This window comes from Terrapene carolina, unplaced genomic scaffold (genome assembly GCF_002925995.2).
Source record: "Terrapene carolina triunguis isolate 2854851 unplaced genomic scaffold, T_m_triunguis-2.0 Scaffold38, whole genome shotgun sequence".
Classification (NCBI taxonomy): Eukaryota; Metazoa; Chordata; order Testudines; family Emydidae; genus Terrapene; species Terrapene triunguis.
The window spans coordinates 1367281-1387649 of NW_020664389.1; the positions used below are offsets into that span (position 1 = coordinate 1367281).

A 20369-nucleotide genomic window follows, 5' to 3' on the forward strand; every position below is an offset into this window, starting at 1 on the left:
GCCGCTTCCCGCCGCTCCCATTGGCCCGGGACAGCGAACCGTGGCCAGTGGGGGCCGCGATCGGCCGAACCTGATGCGTCAGCAAGGAAATAAACTGGCCCGGTCCGCCAGGGTGCTTACCCTGGTGAGCCGCATGCTAAACGTTGCCGACCCCTGCTCTAAACATTTGCTTATTATTTTGGGACAAAGTCTATAGTCTTACCCTTGGTGTAACCCCAATGAAGTAAATGTGATTTCATGTGGAACAAATTGGTGAAGAATTTCACCCATTATCTCTCTTTCTTGTTTATTAAATTCAGTGACCACTGGAACAATACAAGACTGTTTCATGTTAAAATTTTAGATATGGAACTACCCATAAATAAATGAATAAATAAATAAATTTTGTTTCTACTAAGGATGTTTGCATCCATGCAGGAAGAAGATAAGACATGGTCAAAAGTTTAGGGGCATAAAATAGGGGCAGGTCTCTAATATTACTTCATTTTTATCCAGATTATCTCAATTTGGTTCTCAATGCAAAATGTGGTATCTATGTGAGAACCACTGAACTGCATGTCATACATTCTACAGTATTAGTAGCTGCTGTAAAGTCAGGGCTTAAGTCAGTTTCCCATAATAAAATCCTGATTTCTAACTCACACATGCATGCACACACCAAATTCCCCCCAAAAGAAACAAATCACACCAAAATTTTACATGGTACCTCTCATCCCCAGAACAGGGATTATTTTTAAATTAAGAAAATAATTAAAGTGAGTTGTAAAATTACAATGTTTAAAAACTTTGTATGCCAGTAAAAAAATGAGGATCCCCCTAACTTTTCTGTCTCATCATAGCTCCAGAACAGCTTATGTTCAGAAATACTTGAGTGCATCAAACATTAATTAATTTACTTTCACAACTTGCCTGAGAGATAGGAGAGTATTAATATTCCCATTTTACAGATGGGAAAACTAAAACAGAGTATTTTATCTAATGCCACCAAGTAAATATGTGACAAAGCCAGGATAAGAACTCAGGATGAGCTCTGATTCCAAGCTTGTGCTCATTCCTTCAGACCACACTGCCTGAGGTGCTGAACCTCCACAGCTCCCATTAACTTTGGTTGCAATTGTGATTCTGCTTTAGACAACTTGCCCGTATAGCATCATAAGGGAATTCTGCTGCAGATCTAGGGACCAAAAGAAGTTCTCTTGAATGGCAATCAACTACCTTAATTACAAGACTATCCTTTCTCTTCTTACAGCCCTTTGATTCATTCTCTTCCCACATGCCAACTTCCAAAGTAAATGAGACGGGGTCCTCTAGCCTTATTCACTACACAATCCTGGTTCATTCTCACAACTCCATCGATCTTGTATATTGAATAAGGCAGGGGTTCTGTTGGAAAAATAGTCTGTGATCATATAACTAAAGGTTGTGCCTTCATGAATATGGAACAGCAGGCAAATTTATGGTTGTCCTAGTCACCTTAATTTTGGCCTCTTTTATGTTTGAATATTGGACTTTGCAACTTTAACATTCTTTTAAGAGATTGTAGTATTTTGCATGTAATGTTTTCCTAGTGTTTTTTTTTTAAACAAAACTCAAATTGCATCCTGTAGAACCATAATGACCCTCGCATCGGTCCACAGCACAGACCTTTACCAATTGAACTAAAGGAATAACCAATAGCAGCAATATGCTGTTATCTTCAGTATAAACCAGTCACTATGTGACACATTTTACTATTGTTTTGCAAAAATATTTGTTAGACAGGAGAAATATATTAGATTGTATTACTGGCTTAGGAGGGGAATGCTGTCCAGTGGTTACAAATAGCTAAGCCAAGTACCCAGAACTACTTCAGCAAAGCAGTGCCACTAAGTGGGTGGATAATACTTACCTGCTTCTTAAAGTAAGCGCCAGGAGGCCTTGCCCAATAACAAGAACCATGAAGCGCACAGAAGTAACACCAATCAGTGGAAGAACTGAGAATAGAACTCATAATTTCCTCTTGGCCACCGACACAGCGCATCTTGGCTAGCCCAATACTGCCAGTTGTAAGAGTTCAAAACTTATGAGTCAAAGCCAAAAATGAGAGATTGTAAAAAATTATACACTGAAGTGGGGGACTTTTTTCCACTCCTGTCTCTGGACTTTTTAGGGGAAGTTCCCACTGCCAATATCTATATTTCCTTTCTGGTTGAAAATTCAACCTTAAGTGTATACACAAATATGCCCTCCTGCCCCACAATACTACTCAGAGGGTCAGGAGTTACTCTCTTCTAACTTCTATGGCAGGAGACATGCCATTCTATTGCTCTCAAAATTCTGGCTCTGTCACCCTCCTGCCTCCTTCTCCACCCACCAACTCCTTCCCTTCACAATCTCTTATTCTTCCACATTTTCCAAACGTGCTCTCTTGGTCTCTTTATGTCTAAAAGTACCTGATCAAGTGCTAAACATGGTCTAGCTGCCAGGCACGTCGAGTATCATTTCAATAAACTGGGTTCAAACAAGGCTTCATTTTCTTGCATCCAACAGACTCTTTACCACCCCACCACATCCCCCCTGTCCCTCTTTATTCCCCAGTCTCCATTCCTGATCCCTCTACATTCCCTATCACTATCTCTACTCACATTCCTTATACCCTCCACATCCTCCACCCCTGCTGTCCCTCATCTTCCAGATCCCCACCTCAGTTTCATGTCCTGCATTTGAACATTCCCCTTTCGTACACCTGAATCACCTATATAGTGACTAAAGGGCCACACTCTTTCTGAATGGCAGGCTGGCTTTTGCTTCATTGGAAACAATGGGACGTGGTGGCCACCTTTACTAAGGGAATCCTCACTTTTATCAGCTAACACTGTAGGGAAATGGTGGCCATCTTGGCTGAGGGCAGCCTGTGGCTTCAGTCCCATTGACAAGAATGAGAGATGATGTCCATTTTGGCTAAGGGCAAAACTGCATCTTTGAAGATAGAAGAAAATCATGTTAAATCTCAAAATAATCCCCATCTACCACTCTCCTATTCTATAGGAAAGATATAAAGCTTGATGTTCATCAACCACAGAGCTAACCTTACACATTTTGTGTGCCCGCCTTTTGTAGAAGTTATTCGGATTAGCACAAGAATATTTTCCTAAATTTATGCATGACAAACAATTCAATTTTCCCAAAGGGATGCATGTTCTAAACCTTACATGTAAAAAGCCTTGATCTTTACAGGTTCTACTATTCTAAATTTCGTAAAGACCTTCTTCTAGTGGGTCACTTTAGGAGGAAAACATTCAGCTTGACATTTTAGACACAAGGAGCTGACATTTAATAGACTAACCACTGATTAATATTCCTAGCTGACAATTATTATTAAGAGGAAGGAGAAAAGCTTGAAAGGGAGAAAAAGATACTATTTCATTGCCCTGTTTTTATAGGCCAGAAAATCATAATTCACTATTGACCTAAAGGTCTGCAATGTATTATGGTAGCTGGTTAACTGTTAATTATACAGGTAGGATAATAAGATAGTATTTTAAAAAAATGAGAACTATGCATCTATGCCACAGTGAGGTACCAAGACTTCTGTGGATAGGAAAACTAGAACAGACTTTTAAATCTGTAAATGTTCTTTCTCTGATTGGACAAGGCCATTCTCAATTTAAATTGATAGTTGCTTACAGTACTATTGATCAGAAAAGCAACCAATGGAATTAAAGAATTGTGGTGCCAATCCAGGCATGCCACTAATGAAATTATGGAATCTTGGGATGTCAATCCAGAAAGGTTGAAGGTTTATGTTAACATAAACATAAATGCTTTTATTGTAAGTAAAGCACTTACAATAAAATGTACTAACAAGCTGTGATCTTGCTGAGATATCTGTCTGGAATGAAAGAAGATTCAGGAAAGAAAGGACTTGCACGCAAGCTTAGTTAAAGTGAAAATTGTTATGCAGAAAACAAAATGGACAGTCCCCTATAAGAAAAAAAAATATTTCACAAATGGGACACTAACAAAGAGACTAAACATCCAGCAGAGAAACAACCTTTAAAGGTAAGAAAAAAAATGTCTGTTGTCTGAGCAGTCAAGGTCAGTCACTAGATAAGATCGATGTAGTATTTTATCAATACATAAAGGTGATATTATTTCTCCAGAACATAAAGTTTAATCTACAGAACGATAAGTGTCCATCAGAAGTATTCATGGAAGATTATACAGAACCTTTTCTAATCTGTGACACTAGTTTCCATATCTACCCATTTAAATAAAATGTTGGATTTGTTTTTGTTTGCTTTGTTTTTATCAGCTTTTAGGATTCAGGTTTTCAAGCTTTTTTCTGCAAAAGAATGAGGGTTAGAAACTTTATTTATTTTTAAGATGAGATTCTCACATAATCAAATAACTCGAAGAGGTAGCACTTTAAGAAAAATACCAACTATTGCAAGATTCATAATAAAAATCACAAGACTTAGTAATACTGTAATGTTGTTGATTGTCCTTTTCTTTAATGTCTTCAAAAGAGCCCACAGTTTTACCCAGGGTCAGAAAGTTCCTGTAGGATCTTCGGACAAGGGTTTAATAAGACTCAGGACTAGGAAAAAGTTTAAGATCAGAGACATTGCTGCTTCTGGAAAGAACTACCTCAAGCCAGCTAATCATAAAGATATAGCAAAACTGCAACTCCCTCTGCTTCCAGAATGGACTGTGAGTTTGGTAAATATGCTGCAGGCCAATGAGAAGCCAAAGAAGAGACAGAACTACTTGAGATGCAGGTTCCTGAGACAGCATTGTAGGTTCTGAGGTAATCAGGACTTACAGATACACTTGTAAGGAAGGACTGACTTGGACAAATCTATCTTGAACCCATGGGCCATGAGGGAGAAGTCTCCTTCTGAGCAATTCTTCAATATCAAATTAATACAGTAGGAATCTAAGACTTCCTCTTCTAAGAGCACTGATATCACTGTCTCTATAGCAAGGCATACTGGACTGTAACATTTTTTTATGTCTTTTCTAGGAGAGTGAGAGAGAGAGAGAGAGAGAGAGAGAGAGAGGGAGGCAGAGGAGTAATAGGGAAGGCAAGAGGTAAATTTAGAAAATGTATAAACTAACTATAGGTGACAAAAGATCTTAGCCAGCTCATGGAATTAGACAATTGTATTGCAGGTGGCCTTGATGTTGAGTGGAATGAATTGGGTCAGTGGTAGTTAGAAAGACGCTTCTTACAGCACACACAGGCTTAGCCACTGGTCCCCCTGCCTCGGGTACAGAACACTTTTGCTTTGTGGGAATGATAAATACTTGAAATTATATTTAGGATATTGATAACTCCTTGGTGTGCAGAGTTCACTTTTCTCCTCTGTAGAATGCATGGGATTCTTCCTCTGGGTAGATTTGTAGTGTTTAATCAGGGAACTTCCATTGGGTATTGATAGGCCTCTTTTTCTGAAGTTTATTAACCAATTTAATACATACAGCGAAAACATTACCCATTTATATCCACTATAAAGGCTTCAATCAGCACGGATGGTAGGTCTGGAGATAATGAAGGAAGTGGGGGGAAGAATCATGTTCCAAAGGGCATGTCCCGTTTTAGAGCTACTGCAGCATATCTATTTAGTCCTGAAACCCATGGGTAGCTGAGGCTCCTTCTTGCAAAATGCCTTCAGTGCAATGGGTTTGGAATATGTTGGGTTATGTCTAACTAAGGTAGAATAGGAAATGGTAGTTGCACCCTCTCACTTGCCTGAAGAAATGGGGAGAAAGCAATAGCAGTAATATATTCTCTCCAACACTGCCATGCATCTCTTCTGCTGGAGGGCAATTGCCAGGAACTGTGTAATGGCAATGAAAGCTTTGCTAAGTCTCTTGCACATTGAATTGATAAACACTGGCTATTTAATCTTCCTTTCAGGTATAACTTTTAAGCAGCGCTTTGTTAAAAAATGATAGAGTTGGCAAAAAAAAGTTCTATCTTAAAAAGTTTTGAAATGAACGGAACCAATCGTTGAAAACAGAACTCCTTTGGATTCTCGTGTCTGTTTTTATTGGAGAACAGAAATTGAAGTCTATAATCAACTCTCTTTCTTTCCCAAGACTTTGGTGTAAATAGAATTCTGATAAAATCTGTTGACAATGGCAAAAATGGAGGGAGTTGCAAACATGCAGAATGGCAGAATCAAACTGCCAAGGCGACCTAGTGAGGTAACAGCAGTGATGTCCGTGAGCAACAAAAGAAGAAATAATAGGAACAAAATTTAAGTCCTATACCCAGAGAGGAAATAAGCATAACTGATACAAAGCATAGGCACATATGTAATTAGAATTAATTGTTTTTTTATCTGGTCCCATTAATACACTTACTTTAGGTAAGCAAATATTGCAGTCTCCAAATGTGAGAATTAATGATTCAGAGAAGGGGCTTAGGTCTATATGAGATGATGGAGAGTTTTGTGGGAGTGCTCTAGGGGGTTGAGCTTTGTTGGCTGACACAGGGTTTAGCAGGTAATTAGTACAGTACTTGTGCTCTTGTAATATATGTCAGGGCACCTACAGCTTTTGGGTAGTCACCTCCAGATATATATTGTGACAAAGTTCCGAGCCTGTATTGCTGGGTCCCGCGCTTCCTGGAGGATACAGTGGCCTCAGAAGCTTGCTAAGGCCCTCAATATGACCTCTCTTTCCCAGTATGTCGGCAAAGGTTACAGCTTATTGAGCTACTTTCATCACAGGCCAGTATGGGAGATGGGAAGGTGGAATACCCACAGTCTCTGTTGCTCCTTAGAGCCCCGTAGGCACAGTTTGGTCTCCTGCCTGTACCAAAGTCCGTTTCCCCTCTCCAAGGGATCTCAGCACAAGGACCCTAATGATAGCAGCTGTTGGCGGCTTCCCTCCTCCACTGACGCTGCTTTGATTCCCTGGGCGACTTCCCCGTGGTCCCCTTTTCCAAGCTTCACCCTTACTTCAGCGTTCAGTAATGCTTCCTCTTTAGCTCCTTTCTCCTGGGCTCCTCTCAAGAGAACTGGAAAGGAGAGCTTTTAAAGCAGTATAAGTGGGACCTTAATTGGTTCCAGCTGTCTCCATTAGCCTAACAGCCTTAGCAGACCCTTTGTCAGTTAATTGAGGTCAGGTGCCGGTATTAGCCTAATGACCTTACTGGTTAAATTGGTGTCAGGTGTCTTGATTGGCCTGGAGTAGCCCTTGTTTGGCTATCCAGGGAACAGGGACCTGCTCATATCTGCCTTCCACTACCCTCTTATATCCTTCTGGCCTGAGTCCGTCACGATACATATAAATACACCACACAGAGACAGAGATAATGCCCTAGAGAAATAAAAAGTAGAACTATAAGGTAAGATTGAAAAGAATGAGGCCTAGCTTATGACAAGAAAGGAGACAAACAGAAAAATAAAATATTTTAAATCAGTATGTAAGTAGGAATGTCCAGATAGCAGAAATAGTGGAAATGACAAAAACAGAAGAGAAAAAAAAAATCAGTTAACACCCATGTTTCCCAGCAGGTGTGGAAGGATCAAATAGAAATGAATTTATAGCAAAAACCTTGGCACAAGTCTTAAACATTAATTTGGACAAGACCTCCTGGATGGCATTGAATATCAATACGGAGCGACACTATGGCAGGAAAACAGAATGACAGAGAGAGATTACCAAGACTGGCTCATGATCAGATCCTCTATGAGGGAAATAGCATGCTTCTGATATCTTCCTGATATAAGCCTCATCACAGAGAACAGATATAAAATCCTAGCAAAGATCAAAAAATATTGTGTTCCAGAATACAGAGGTAGAAGTTCTGTAATCTTCCAACGTTAGGATTTTATATAAGGAGAAAACATCTTTTGGGGGAGTGGAAAATAGCAAAATAATTTTTGAATAAAATAAAAACTGTAGCCCATATAACAAATCCAAACAATGATATTGATCAGCACAGACGTAGGCATATTAACTTAGAAAACACAGCATTCTAAAACCTTTACTACCCTCTCAGCTACATCGTCTGGAGTTTAAAAGTGTGGAGTTGTAACTTATTATATTACTACTTAACCTTTATATTGAAGCATTGACAGATCAGGGCTTCATTGTGTTGCATACCCTACAAACATATAGTAAATGAGAGTCCCTGCCCCAAAGATCTTGCATTCTAAAGAAAAAAATAAATAACAGGTGGATGAGAGAGACAAGCAGGCAGTAGGGTTTCAAGGACAATAAAAAAAACTGATAGGATATTTTAGCGTAGATTGGCTGTGTGCACAATTCTGAGCAGTAATCAGACGTTATCTTCCTAATAATTATCAGACCACAGGTTTCTGAATGGACTATGTCATTTAAGGAGGGATTTGAAGGAGAAGGTGTTGTCTTTACAGATTATGACTAGGAGTTTTATCTTTGTGTAAGGGACAACATGGAAGAAAGAGTCTTGGGGGAGAAAAGGAATATCAGGCAATCAAAGCTGGCATTGTTAGAGTGAATGCAAGGTATTGTGAAAAAGTAGTATGATAAATATTGTGCAGATATTTGTAGGATATGATAAGGAATTAATGTTGGGTGCAATGATTCTCTCTTATTTTCCCTCATTTCTTGGAAACAGTAGAAGGATTATTAGATTATTATAACTGAAATATACCCAGTAGATCATACAGCTATTGTGTGAGCCCATGTCATACAGGAGCCTCCTACACCTGCCCATTCAATCCCTACCTCTGGTGAGGTGCTGCTGCACTCTGGTGGCTTGGCCACTGGGGACCTTAATTCTACTCCTCACCCCTCCCCTTGTCTGTCCCATGCTACTGTCACCCCTTTCTTCATCCCTTTCTTGGGGGATGACCCTCAGGAGGTGGTATTTGTATTCCCCTTCCTTGCTCCACTGTGTGCTGCTGTGCTCCCTCTGCCACTCACTCCCATGCAGTGACAATGCAGTGCACATGGTGCTGCACCAGCGTTCTGCTACCATTGAGGGAGGACTGCTCATGCCCATGCCCAAAGGCTGCAGGGCCACTGATGGTGCCCAGCCGGAGGATGATCGGGAGTCTGTGGGCTCAGTTGAGGCTGCAGAGCTCTCAGACTCTACCATGCTCTGGGACAAGCTGCACCTGTTGTTGGCAGACACACATGGCTCCAGGGGGAAGGTGCAGCTCACTTTCCAGCGGTGGGGGGATTTTAATCTTTTACTCCAGGCTGTGAGAGATGTGATGGGGGAAGACAAAAGGACCAGGAAACAGGATGATGCAGCCTACCAGTGGGCCTGCAGCTTCTGCAATTCTCTGATTGCATTTGGGATCAACCACAGTTGGCTGCGTGGCTCCGCAGGGGTGGGCAGCGGCTGTAGGGTGAGTCTCCACAGGTGCCAGGTACTCTCTTTCCTTTGGGCAGGGTGGGTGGGTGGGAGTTTTCTGTGATGTTTCTGGAGGAGACTTGCACTGATTCAGCTGTCAAAGGGGATGAGGAGTACTTCAGCCATTTCACCAAGCTCTCAGGTGGGGTGGCAACCCTATTTTCCCCACACCTATTGTCCAAGATACTGGGGCTTGCTAAGGTCATACTGGGACACCTTCTGCACCTCCAGGTCTGTGTGGAGGGGCTGATTCTCAAGCTGGTTAACATCTATGCCCTGTTACTGGGCCTGGCGGTGCAGCAGGCATGAGTTCCTAGTTCTAGGTGGGGACTTCAACACCACCCTGAACCACAGGACCACCTTGGGAGACAGAAATGAACATTCTCAGGAACACCACTGACTACAACTCTCTGGTGGATATCTGGTGCAACCACCACCTGGATGACTACACTATCATCGCTTATGTCCAGATGGAGAACACTTGGTCATGCCCCTCAGAGTTGGACCTAATTTATATTTCCTGATTTAACATCTTGCAGGAGAACTCTCCCAGCATTAGGCTGGCCCCATTCTCGCACCACCACCTGGGGCCATGACAGCCTCAATGACATCTGAGAGGCTGGAGCTGGCCTACAGGCATTTCAATAACAGTCTGTTTGAGGATGTGTGCTTTGTAGCATCATTCCAGGAGTTCTGGCTGGCCTGGCAAAGGCAGAAGCAGAGGCACATCTTTGCCTTGGCACAGAGGTGGTGGGACTTGTCCCTCTGCAGAGAATGTCAGGAGAAGTGGGATGAACTTTGGGCCTTCAATGACCATCTGGCCCTTGGGCCTTTCATTTGATCCTGCATCCAGCTTCTTTGGAAGATGGATTGTGGCTCCCACTTCTTCTACACCTGGAGAAAAAGAGAGGGCCAAAAAGCACATCACTTGCCTCCTGGCAGAGGACAGTATCCCTCTCATGGACCCAGTGGAGATGTGGGGAAAGGTTAGGGCCTTCTATGCCAGCCTCTTCTCCCCGGATCCGACTGATGCCAACACCTGTGGGGTCTTGTGGGACAAACTCCTTATGGTCAGTGTAGGTGACTGGGACTGGCTAGAGCACCCTCTCACTCTGGCTGAGTTCTTGGAAGCCCTCCATCTGATATCCACCAACAACTCTCCAGGCATTAACGTGCTGACCATGGAGTTCTACCACTAGTTCTGAGACATTCCTGTCTGGACCTCTTCACCATCTGGGCCAAGTCCTTAGGTATCAGGGAGCTCCCCATGTCGTCGTGGCGGGCTGTGTTTGAACTGCCGCCTAAGAAGGGTTACCTTCATGACCTAAGGAAATGGCATCTTAGTCTGGTGTCTCACTCCTCAACTCCTCAACACAGACTACAAGGTCATAGCGAAAGCCATCTTGCTGGGGCTGGGGTCTGTGCTAGATATGGCACACCAAAATCAGACCTACATCATCGTGGGCAGGACCATCTTTGATAACCATGAGAAACCATGTAGGGCCAGTCTGTGCTCTACTCTGGTTCCACAGCCCACTAGGCATATTAGTTGGCAGCTCCTCCATGGAGCCATGAGTAGTTGATAAACTCCTCTGACACCTGTTCCTATTGCAGTGAGAGGGAGAGATTAGTACTAATCTATGTAGTGTGCGTCAGTTTGCAGCCCCTCTTCTGGCTCCTCCCATTTACTGAGTTTCTGGCTGCACTTTTCCCTGCACGTCCTGATTCATGCACATCCCATCTGTGTGACAAAGTCACAGGACTGCCTCGTTAACCTTCCCCTGGCACTGGCCAAGAGGGCCATCCATCATAGCAGGAGGAAGCCGAACAGAGGGATACTTTGCAACTGTGGGGCCTATTTCCGGTCCCTCCTCTAATCATATCTCTGGGCAGAGTTCCTTTGGGCAATGTCCACTGACTCTTTGGATGCCTTTGATAAGTGGTGAGTTCAGTCTGGGGTTTTCTGCTCAATTTCCCCCTCTGGCTTCCTCATATTTACCTTTTTACCTCACTACCATTCCTGTTTTCTCCTTTTTTGTCCCCAGTACTCAGTTGTGGCCTGGACTTAGTGGTTCCTACCCCTTAGTTAAGGAGGTGGGCCTTTAGTCTTGGGCGGGTCTAGGGTCACCTGTCCCCGTACTTCAAACAGTAAACACCTTCCAATTTCTGAGGAAACAGAGGAAGAAAGTGTTCTATAGACAGTCTTCTTCACTACCTAACCCTCCTTTATCCACAGAGTAGGTCTATCATGTGGACTGATTGAGGCAGGAATCCTGTGGAAAAAAATCACTGGTGGTCATGTAATTAAGGACTATCATAATGCATATGTAGAAGGGGTCCAAATTAAGGTTGTACAGATAGCCTAAATTGTGGCATTTCCTAAATTTTGAGTGCTTGATTTTGTGACCATTGTGTTCATTTATAACAGTTTTTGGTGTGTGATTTCTTAGGGTTCTTTAAAAAACAACAACAACACAACTTAAACAAACTCCATCATATAGCATCATACTAACATCCACATGGGTCATCAACAGGGCTGAAACCCTTAGATCCACTGTACAGACCTCTGCCACTTCAGCTATCAGAGAACCTAATGCACTTGGCTGACATCCTCTTTGTAACCCAGCACTCTGCTAGTGAGTTTCACTGATATTTGCTTACAGCACAGGACTGGTGAGACTTAGGAATCATGAGTTCCCTTCCAAACTCTGCAGATGAGTGTGATCGAGTGGACACAGACCCTCTTGCCCATTCTTCCCAAACTTAACCCCTTCTGTCCTGCCCCTTCTAACCTATCTTACTTCCAGTTCTCTCTCTTCCTTACACCAGGATCCTCGTCCCAGTCCCATTCTCCTTGCCTAACCACTCCTAATCACCAATTCTCAGGCTTCTCATCTGAGTGCCAGCTTCCTTCCTCGATCAGTCTCAGTTTCCATATAGGATGGTCTGTGCACAAGTCATGCCAATACTGTATACAGGCTGATGTAGAAAGCCATTAGACAGGACAGGGAAAGTTTAGGCTGAAGGTTAGGGTTATAGATATGCCATTTACACAGACCAATGTTCCCAACATCCTGCAGAAGTGGTGCAGAGGGGTCATGGTTGATGATTGGTTGGGATGTGGATTCCACTTTCCCAAGACCCTTCTCATGCCATCCTCTTAGAGACAACTTTATACAGATGGAGTGGATTTAATCCTTAGTATTACTTCTATAAAAAGGTAGAAATTAGTCCTTTTAAACAAACAAACAAACAAACAAACAAACAAACAAACAAACCAACAAACAAACCTGGACTTAATAGATAAATTGAAAAAATACAGTAGTATATTTGTTTTCAACATTGTTGCATCAGTCATTTCAATTGTTAATATTTAGTGTTAATTTCAATGAATATTTATGTATACTTTTTGTTTTAATTATGTATTTTAGGAATTATAATTGTCAAGTTCTTTCATATTTCAGATTTCCCCCCACACACTGCCAATGTAAATAGCAGCTTTGCTCTACTATACTATATTTTTAATGTAACAATTTAGGAGACATTATTTTATGGTGGCAACATTATGTGCTGACATAAATGTGAGAATTTGTTTTGTCTTCTCTGGGGTTTATTTTTTCCCCGTCTTTCTTTATCTGACATTGTTTACTTTACTTTAGGAGCTTTTCTTTACTTTAGGGCTTTAGTGAACAAATTATAGCCTTGATCCTGCAGTCTGATTCTGCAGTCTTGGCCTCTTCACCCACACAGAGCCTTAGGCTAGGTCTACATTACAGCGGACTTCCGACCTAAGATACGCAACTTCAGCTACGTGAATACCGTAGCTGAAGTTGCGTATTTTAGGTCGGCTTACCTGGCGGTGAGGACGCGGGAAAGTCGACCGCTGCCGCGCTGCCGCCGACTCCGCTACCGCCTCTTGTCGAGGTGGAGTTCCGGAGTCGACAGTAGAGCCATCAGGGATCGATTTTACCGCGTCCTCACGAGACGCGGTAAGTCGATCCCCGATAAACCGATTGCTACCCGCCAGATCGGCGGGTAGTGAAGACGTAGCCTTAGTGTCTGCAATGGGGCTCCATCTACATGGAACTGCATTGAAGCTAACAGTATTACACCTGTGTAAGCAGAAGGGTCCACCCACATAGGTTGGCTTGGAAGAACAGGGTTCATAAACAGCAATAAGATTTTTCGACTTTCTCACTTAAAAAACAAAAAAAAAAAGTATATTGAGGTCAACCAATACATTTAAAAAAATGAATAAAATAAATAATAAAAACCCTGCTTTTGTATGGTTTTTTCTGGCTTAAAAATTCTGTATTTAGAAGGCTAAATATCCTGTTTTTGACCAACAAGGTTTCCTCTTCTTGTGGCCCTTCATTTTCTCACAGTCCAACGACCAACTTTGAAAAGGAAACCAGAGAAAATTAACAATTTACCAGTTCAGTGTTCTGTATCTGAATTGTAGAACAGCAGATGCTGAAGATAAAAGAATTTCAAAGTCAAATTTAGGAGTAAAGGTTAAAGTGGCCAACAGCAGGGAAAGCTTTCCTTGTAACCCAATGCCAAAAGTTGACTGCTGCATCAATAGGCACCTCCTGGGGGCATGATTCCATATAAACTCATGAATTATAATTCAAGTTACTACTGTTCCTCAGTAACTGTTGCGTGTATTTAATAAATAAATAAATAAATAAATAAAAACCCTAAGCTGGCATTTGGACCTTAAAAGTCAATACTTTATAGCCTCACTCGGGCTTCTTGATACTTTATTTTCCTCCATGTTTTGATGTCTACAAATAAAATTGTGACCTCAATATGGGCCTAATCCTCAAATGGCATAAATCGCCAGTGTTCCACTGACTTCATTTTATACCCAGTGAGGATCTGTCACAATATGTCTTTTTATATCAAATATTACAACCAGCTGCAATCAGATAACTGTGACAAAACAAAAACAAAGAAACAAAATATCATGATAGTATATGCCGTGAAATACTTACCAAAAACTTGGAGGAATGTCTGCTTTTTATCATTTCCTGCTTTATTTTTTGCTCCACAAACATAAGGACCTGCATCAATATTTTTGATATCTCTGATTGTTAATTCTGTATTGCTTCCTCTCAAAATATATTTTTCACTTTCATCAATAAGTTTGCCATTCCTGAAGAATAAAAGGGATTTATAATCACACAGTGTATCTCATAATCTGATTTAGAAGTGTCAGTCACTTCAGTGATTTCCACTGGTGGATGTGACTATTTTGCTACCTTAAAAAGCACACGAAAAAATGTGCGGTAGAGATTGGCATTATATTTGGAAAGCAGTTGATTTCACTCTGATGTAAATTGTTTGAGTGGGTAATTGCGTGTCTTTATAAATGTGTCCAAATTCTGGGCATAAGGGAATCATTCTGGATTGTATCTTGATGCTCAGAACTCCTTGTCATATGATTTTTATTACTATGTTCTAAAATACAAATTAATTAGAAACAATATAACATTTTCATTCCAATAAGTTTTAACATTGATTTAATGACACTACTATTAACATTAGTGCAATAATGTATAAAAATGGTTTCATACTACTTACACATATAGTACACTGGCACATAAACAACTTGTGTCAGTTTTTTCTTCTCAGCTGTTGTTGGCTAGCCACACATCAGTAAACAAACAAACCTCCAGTCACTGGGATATGTGCAGTGCAGATGGTTTAGAAATAATGAAATCTGTGAATACTCTGATGGTTGATCAGAACTTGAGCAACTCACTTCAGCACCCTGGCATATACTCAATTATATTGTGCACTTTTTCTACTAGAATGTAATCCTAACATTATTTCTCTTCAATTTGCCATATTTGCTCTAAGTTTCCCTTTGACCTGTTTTTCTGTTGCTCAGTCATGCACCTTCTTCACATAATAAATAAATAAAAGTTGCCTGATTGTCACAAGTGCTGAGCTCTCTCTGACTTCAATGGAAGTTGGGGGACCAAATCAGGCCAATTTTTTTTAGGTGCCTACGTATAATTTAGGAGCCCAGTTTTAGGCACCCAAGTTTAAAAAGTGGGGCCATGGTGATTTTTAGTTTCTTTCTGATCATTTTATGGTGATAGTCATATTTATTAAAACAAATACTAAAATAATTCAAAATATATCTTATTTTAAGCAAGAATATAGATCCTTTCTTTGGAAGCTTAATTTTATGCTAGCAGCAGTACATTGGTAGGGTTATCTTTATGTCTTGTATTTTAATAACAAAGTTAAAACTCACTCAAATTTTAATCCATTGATGCTTCCATTTTATAAACATGATGGTGGCATTCATTCATCTCTTTTTCAATGTGAGTTACTTTATTTGTTTAGCAAATTATAGCAGACTTAATTCTGCACTCAGATATTTCCATACAATTTCCAGTGATTTCAGTAGGAGATGCAAGGGAGATCTGAGGTAAAAAATGATTCCAAAATGTCTCTTGTCACGAACATTTCCTACAGCCAGGATGATTTGAAAGTAGAAACTGGGACTTCCAGGGAATGGGACAGACTTAAATTGATACTGATATTAGAGAACAAGCAGATACGCGTTACACATTAGAAGATTATTTCCTTTGTCGGTTAATTCTAAATCCTGTCACTAAAGAGAAAGAGCTTGATCCTGCAATTAGTTGCATTGATTTCAATGAGATTACTCACATGAGTATGGCTTGCAGGATCGTAACACACTTATCTTACAAATTTAGGAAGTTTAATTCTGCTGGAATTCTTCACTCACTTATTCTGGTTTTATACTAGTGTAACTCCATCAACTTCAGTGGAGTTACCCTAGATTTACACCTGTGGGACAGAGGAATCAGTCCTTCATAGCAATGAAATTTTAACTAGGTATATCACATATTAAATAAAGCAACAACTAATCTTTGCTTGTCTTTCTTCTTCTATACCTCCCAAGACTAATATGTAAGTGATCTAATGGATCAGTATGGGAACACAGACACATTAGCTCAATTCCCTTAATTATGCGTAATACAATCCAAAATGCTACTGGAATTTAAAATAATGTTTACTTATACTCCCATATGAACACAGATAAAACAACTGGCATAGACAGATGATCAATAAGTTAAAACTCTATCGTATAAATACCGTACAAAGGAGGATTTGTGGGAAACTGAAAAGAAAATCCCAGGGGACAAATTGAAAAATGAATTTTTTACTCAGTTGATATCTGGCTCTATTCAACTGTAAGGAAGAAAAGATTATACCACAATATACCTAAATCTTTTAGTCCTTACCGAAGAAAAATTTCCACTGATGTCAATGAGAGTTTTGGCTGTGTCAGGATTAGGTCATAAAAAATATTACAAAGAATTTTGTGAGATATAAGTAATTTAAAACCATGTAAAGCAACGAAACAGGACTAACACAATACTTCAGTAAATCAAAACTCATTATTTCATTTGAATGGTTGTCATATGAAATTCCTATTGTTTTCAAGCGAGTATTACTCATTCAACAGCTGTTTTTTGGGGGGGGAAATCCATATAAAATCGATACTAAAGTTTACATAAAATGTGAACCCATTACTCACAGAAGTTAGTGGGGATTGAGTAATGGGTTCCTGATCTGGCCCTGTATGGAGAGAGAGTCCCGATGAACCATATTTACTGATAGTAATACAATGTAGATAGAGTATTATTGGGAAACCCCACTGGAATTTGTGTAACGGAGGATGCTCAGTGCCTAGTCTCCCAGGATTTTCCCCAGAAAATCCCTGAAAATCCAGTACACTTCTATAGGATACTTAATTGTGCAGGTTATCAGTGAAAAAAGTTATATTTATTATTACTTCAGTTTGTGGAATCAGAAGTACTGCGTCCAGTATTGTAAAAAAACTATTTCTTCCTTAGTGACTGATACCCTAGCACAGGGGTCGGCAACCTTTCAGAAGTGGTGTGCCGAGTCTTCATTTATACACTCTAATTTAAGGCTTCGCGTGCCAGTAATACTTTTTAACGTTTTTTAGAAGGTCTCTCTATAAGTCTATATATTATATAACCAAACTACTGTTATATGTAAAGTAAGCAAGGTTTTTAAAATGTTTCAGAAGCTTTATTTAAAATTAAATTAAAATGCAGATCTTATCTGTTTAGTGTGATCCTTGCCCTTGCTTTTCCTTGCTGAGTTTTCCAATGTCTGGCACGTGTTTGGATACTTTAAGCTGTACACAGGCTTCTGAGTGATCAGTTGTTAACCGGCTGGCAGGAAGTCAGCGGCTGGAACCCCAGATCGGCAGCTGAGGTGAGTGGAGCTGGCGGCTGAGCAGGGTCAGAGGCCTGGACCCTTCTGGCAGGGGCCTGCACTGGAACTCCAACCGGAAGCAATGTGAGTGGGGCTGCGGCGGGGACCCTGGCTGGCAAGGGGGCAGCAGACGGAACCCGAGAGCAGCGACTGATCGGCTCAGCCCGCCGCTGCTCTGGGCTTCCGGCCACCAGCTCCTGCCAGCCGGGGTCTCAGCCCGCTGCCAGCCTGGGGTTCCTTCACCCCGGCCAGCAGCGGGTGCTGAGTGGGACCGGCGGTGGGATCCCGCCTGGCAGGAGCCGGCAGCGGAAACCCCAGAGCGGCGGCGGGCTGAGCAGCTCAGCCCACCGCCGCGTGCCATCAAAAATCGGCTCGCGTGCCACCTTTGGCACATGTGCCGTAGGTTGCCGACCCTTGCCCTAGCATGTAGCATAAGTGTGTAGATATCTTGGCATAAACGCATATCTTCTATTCCTTTTGGCATAAGTGGTAAATAAATTACAATAATAGTACTCTGCATATTTCTAGCACTTTCCACCTTAAGATCTCTATGTGCTTTTTCTATAGTACCCATTTTACAGATAAGTAAACTGAGGCACAGAGAGGATAAGAGACTTGCCCAAGGACACAGAACTCAATGGCATAGTTGGAAACAGAATGCAAAGTCATGGCTCCCAAACAATAGATCACATTTCTTCTCATAGTCTACTTTAAAATCTAACACAATCAAACTCTAGTGGGGGAGTGAAGATGAATCTAAATAGGATTTTTCTGATAGCTTTGGAAAACAAAGGCCAAAATAGCATTGTTTCACCAATAACATAAATAGCATACAATACTAAACAAGACAAAATAACATTCTAACCCCACACCTGAACAAAAGCTCTGTGTAGCTCAAAGCTTGTCTCTTTCACCAGCAGAATTTGATTCAATAAAATATATTACCTCACCCACCATATCTCTACAATGTCAATGAAGCAGTAATGCTGAGGAAACACTTTGAATTAGGTTCCAAATATAGACCTATAGATCAATCTCTTGTAAAAGCATCCTCATATTGGCTACAAGTGGCAAGATTTTGGTGGAGTAAACTTTAAAATTAACTTATCAGAAATAATAAGAAAGGTAAATATTTTGATCTGTTTTTTTTCCTCAAATCTGCTCTATTAATTACAGAAGAAACAAAATCTGAATGGATTTTTTTGGTTCACTGGCAAAAATAAATAAAATAAAATAATTTGGGGTCAACCTGAAAACATTTTTTAATTTTTTTTGGCTAATTGAAGTGATAAAAAATCAGTGTTTTGTTTAATCCAAAACAAAAAGGTTAATTTTTATTTTAAACATTTGTTCACATTTTTATTTAATAAAAATAAAATTAAATATTTCAAAACAAAAAGTTGATTTGAATCGAGAAATCAAAATATTTCATTCTGAAAATGTGAAAATGAAGTGTTTTGATTTTTTCACATATTTTTTAAACATTTTTTTTCAACCAAAATAATGTGGGTAAATCAATATGAATTTATTATCTATTTTGGTCATCAATCTGGATTTTTTCTGTTGAAAAAAATAATTCAGCTGAAAATTTTGCCCAGCTCTACTTAAAACACATCTTGAGATGTCTCTGAGATGAGCATGAGAGCAAGCAGAAATATATCATCAGATTTTGAGCTACATCAGTTCAAAACCAAGGTGTGAATGATTAGTCAATGGAAGTGAAATCAGAAATGAAATTGGCTGCATGCATTTGGAATAACACATGGAATCAAGTTTTCTCCATCCAATGAGGAAACAGTTGAAGTCCCACCGTCTATTATTATTACTTATTTGTATTTCAGTAGCATCTATGTGCTGTCACCAACAGGGCCGGCTCTGGCTTTTTTGCCGCCCCAAGCAAAACAAAAACAAAAACAAAAACGTGCGGGGCGGCCGGAGCCAGGGTGAAGGGGGACTCCCTGCGCTGCAGACGTGCCCCAGGCAACGGAGTGCGCGCCCCGGCTAGTGAGAGGGAGCGGAGAGTAGGGGAGAGAGAGAAGAGGGGCGGCCAGGGCTTCCTTCAGCCGAGACGCTTGCCACGCGGCCCCTCCCGCTGCGCCGCCTGCCGGTAGGGCTCTGCGCCACTCTGGTCGGTGAGGAGGGAAGGACGTGGGCTTTTTTGCCGCCCCAAGCAAAACAAAAACAAAAACAAAAACCTGCAGGGCGGCCGGAGCGGCGAAGCAAAAAAAAAAAAAAAGGATTGGAGGGAAACCGCCCCTTAGAATCTGCCGCCCCAAGCACGAGCTTGCTCGGCTGGTGCCTGGAGGCGGCCCTGGTCACCAAGATCAAGCACCCATTGTAGCAGGCATTGTAATAACACATAATCAAAGACAGTCCTGCTCCCCCTGAGAGCTTATATTGTAAATAGACAAAACAAATGGAGGGCAGGAGGAGAAACAGAGAAGTGAATTGATTTCCCTAAGGTCTCATAGCACAGGTCAGAGGCAGAGCTAGGAATAAAACCCAAGTCCACTGGCTCACAAGCGTCTACCACATTCCCTAGACCACACAGTGGCTCAGGGCCTGAGTAAGGCTTTATCGACTAGAGCAGGGGTCGGCAACGTTTGGCACGTGGCTAGCCAGGGTAAGCACCCTGGCAGGTCGGGCCAGTTTATTTACCTGCTGACGCAGCAGGTTCGGCCGATCGCAGCCCCCACTGGCCGCGGTTCGCCGTCCCGGGCCAATGGGGGCGGCG

General features: G+C 41.3%; 1 protein-coding gene across 1 annotated transcript in view; it reads right to left on the reverse strand.

The window, feature by feature from the left end:
- NCAM2 (neural cell adhesion molecule 2) overlaps window positions 1–20369 on the reverse strand; it is a 242275-nt gene that overhangs the window by 188161 nt on the left and 33745 nt on the right. The window contains exon 7 of the mRNA XM_024212344.1: window positions 14338–14498. Coding sequence (XP_024068112.1) covers window positions 14338–14498 — 161 coding nt within the window. The remainder of the gene's footprint in view (window positions 1–14337; window positions 14499–20369) is intronic.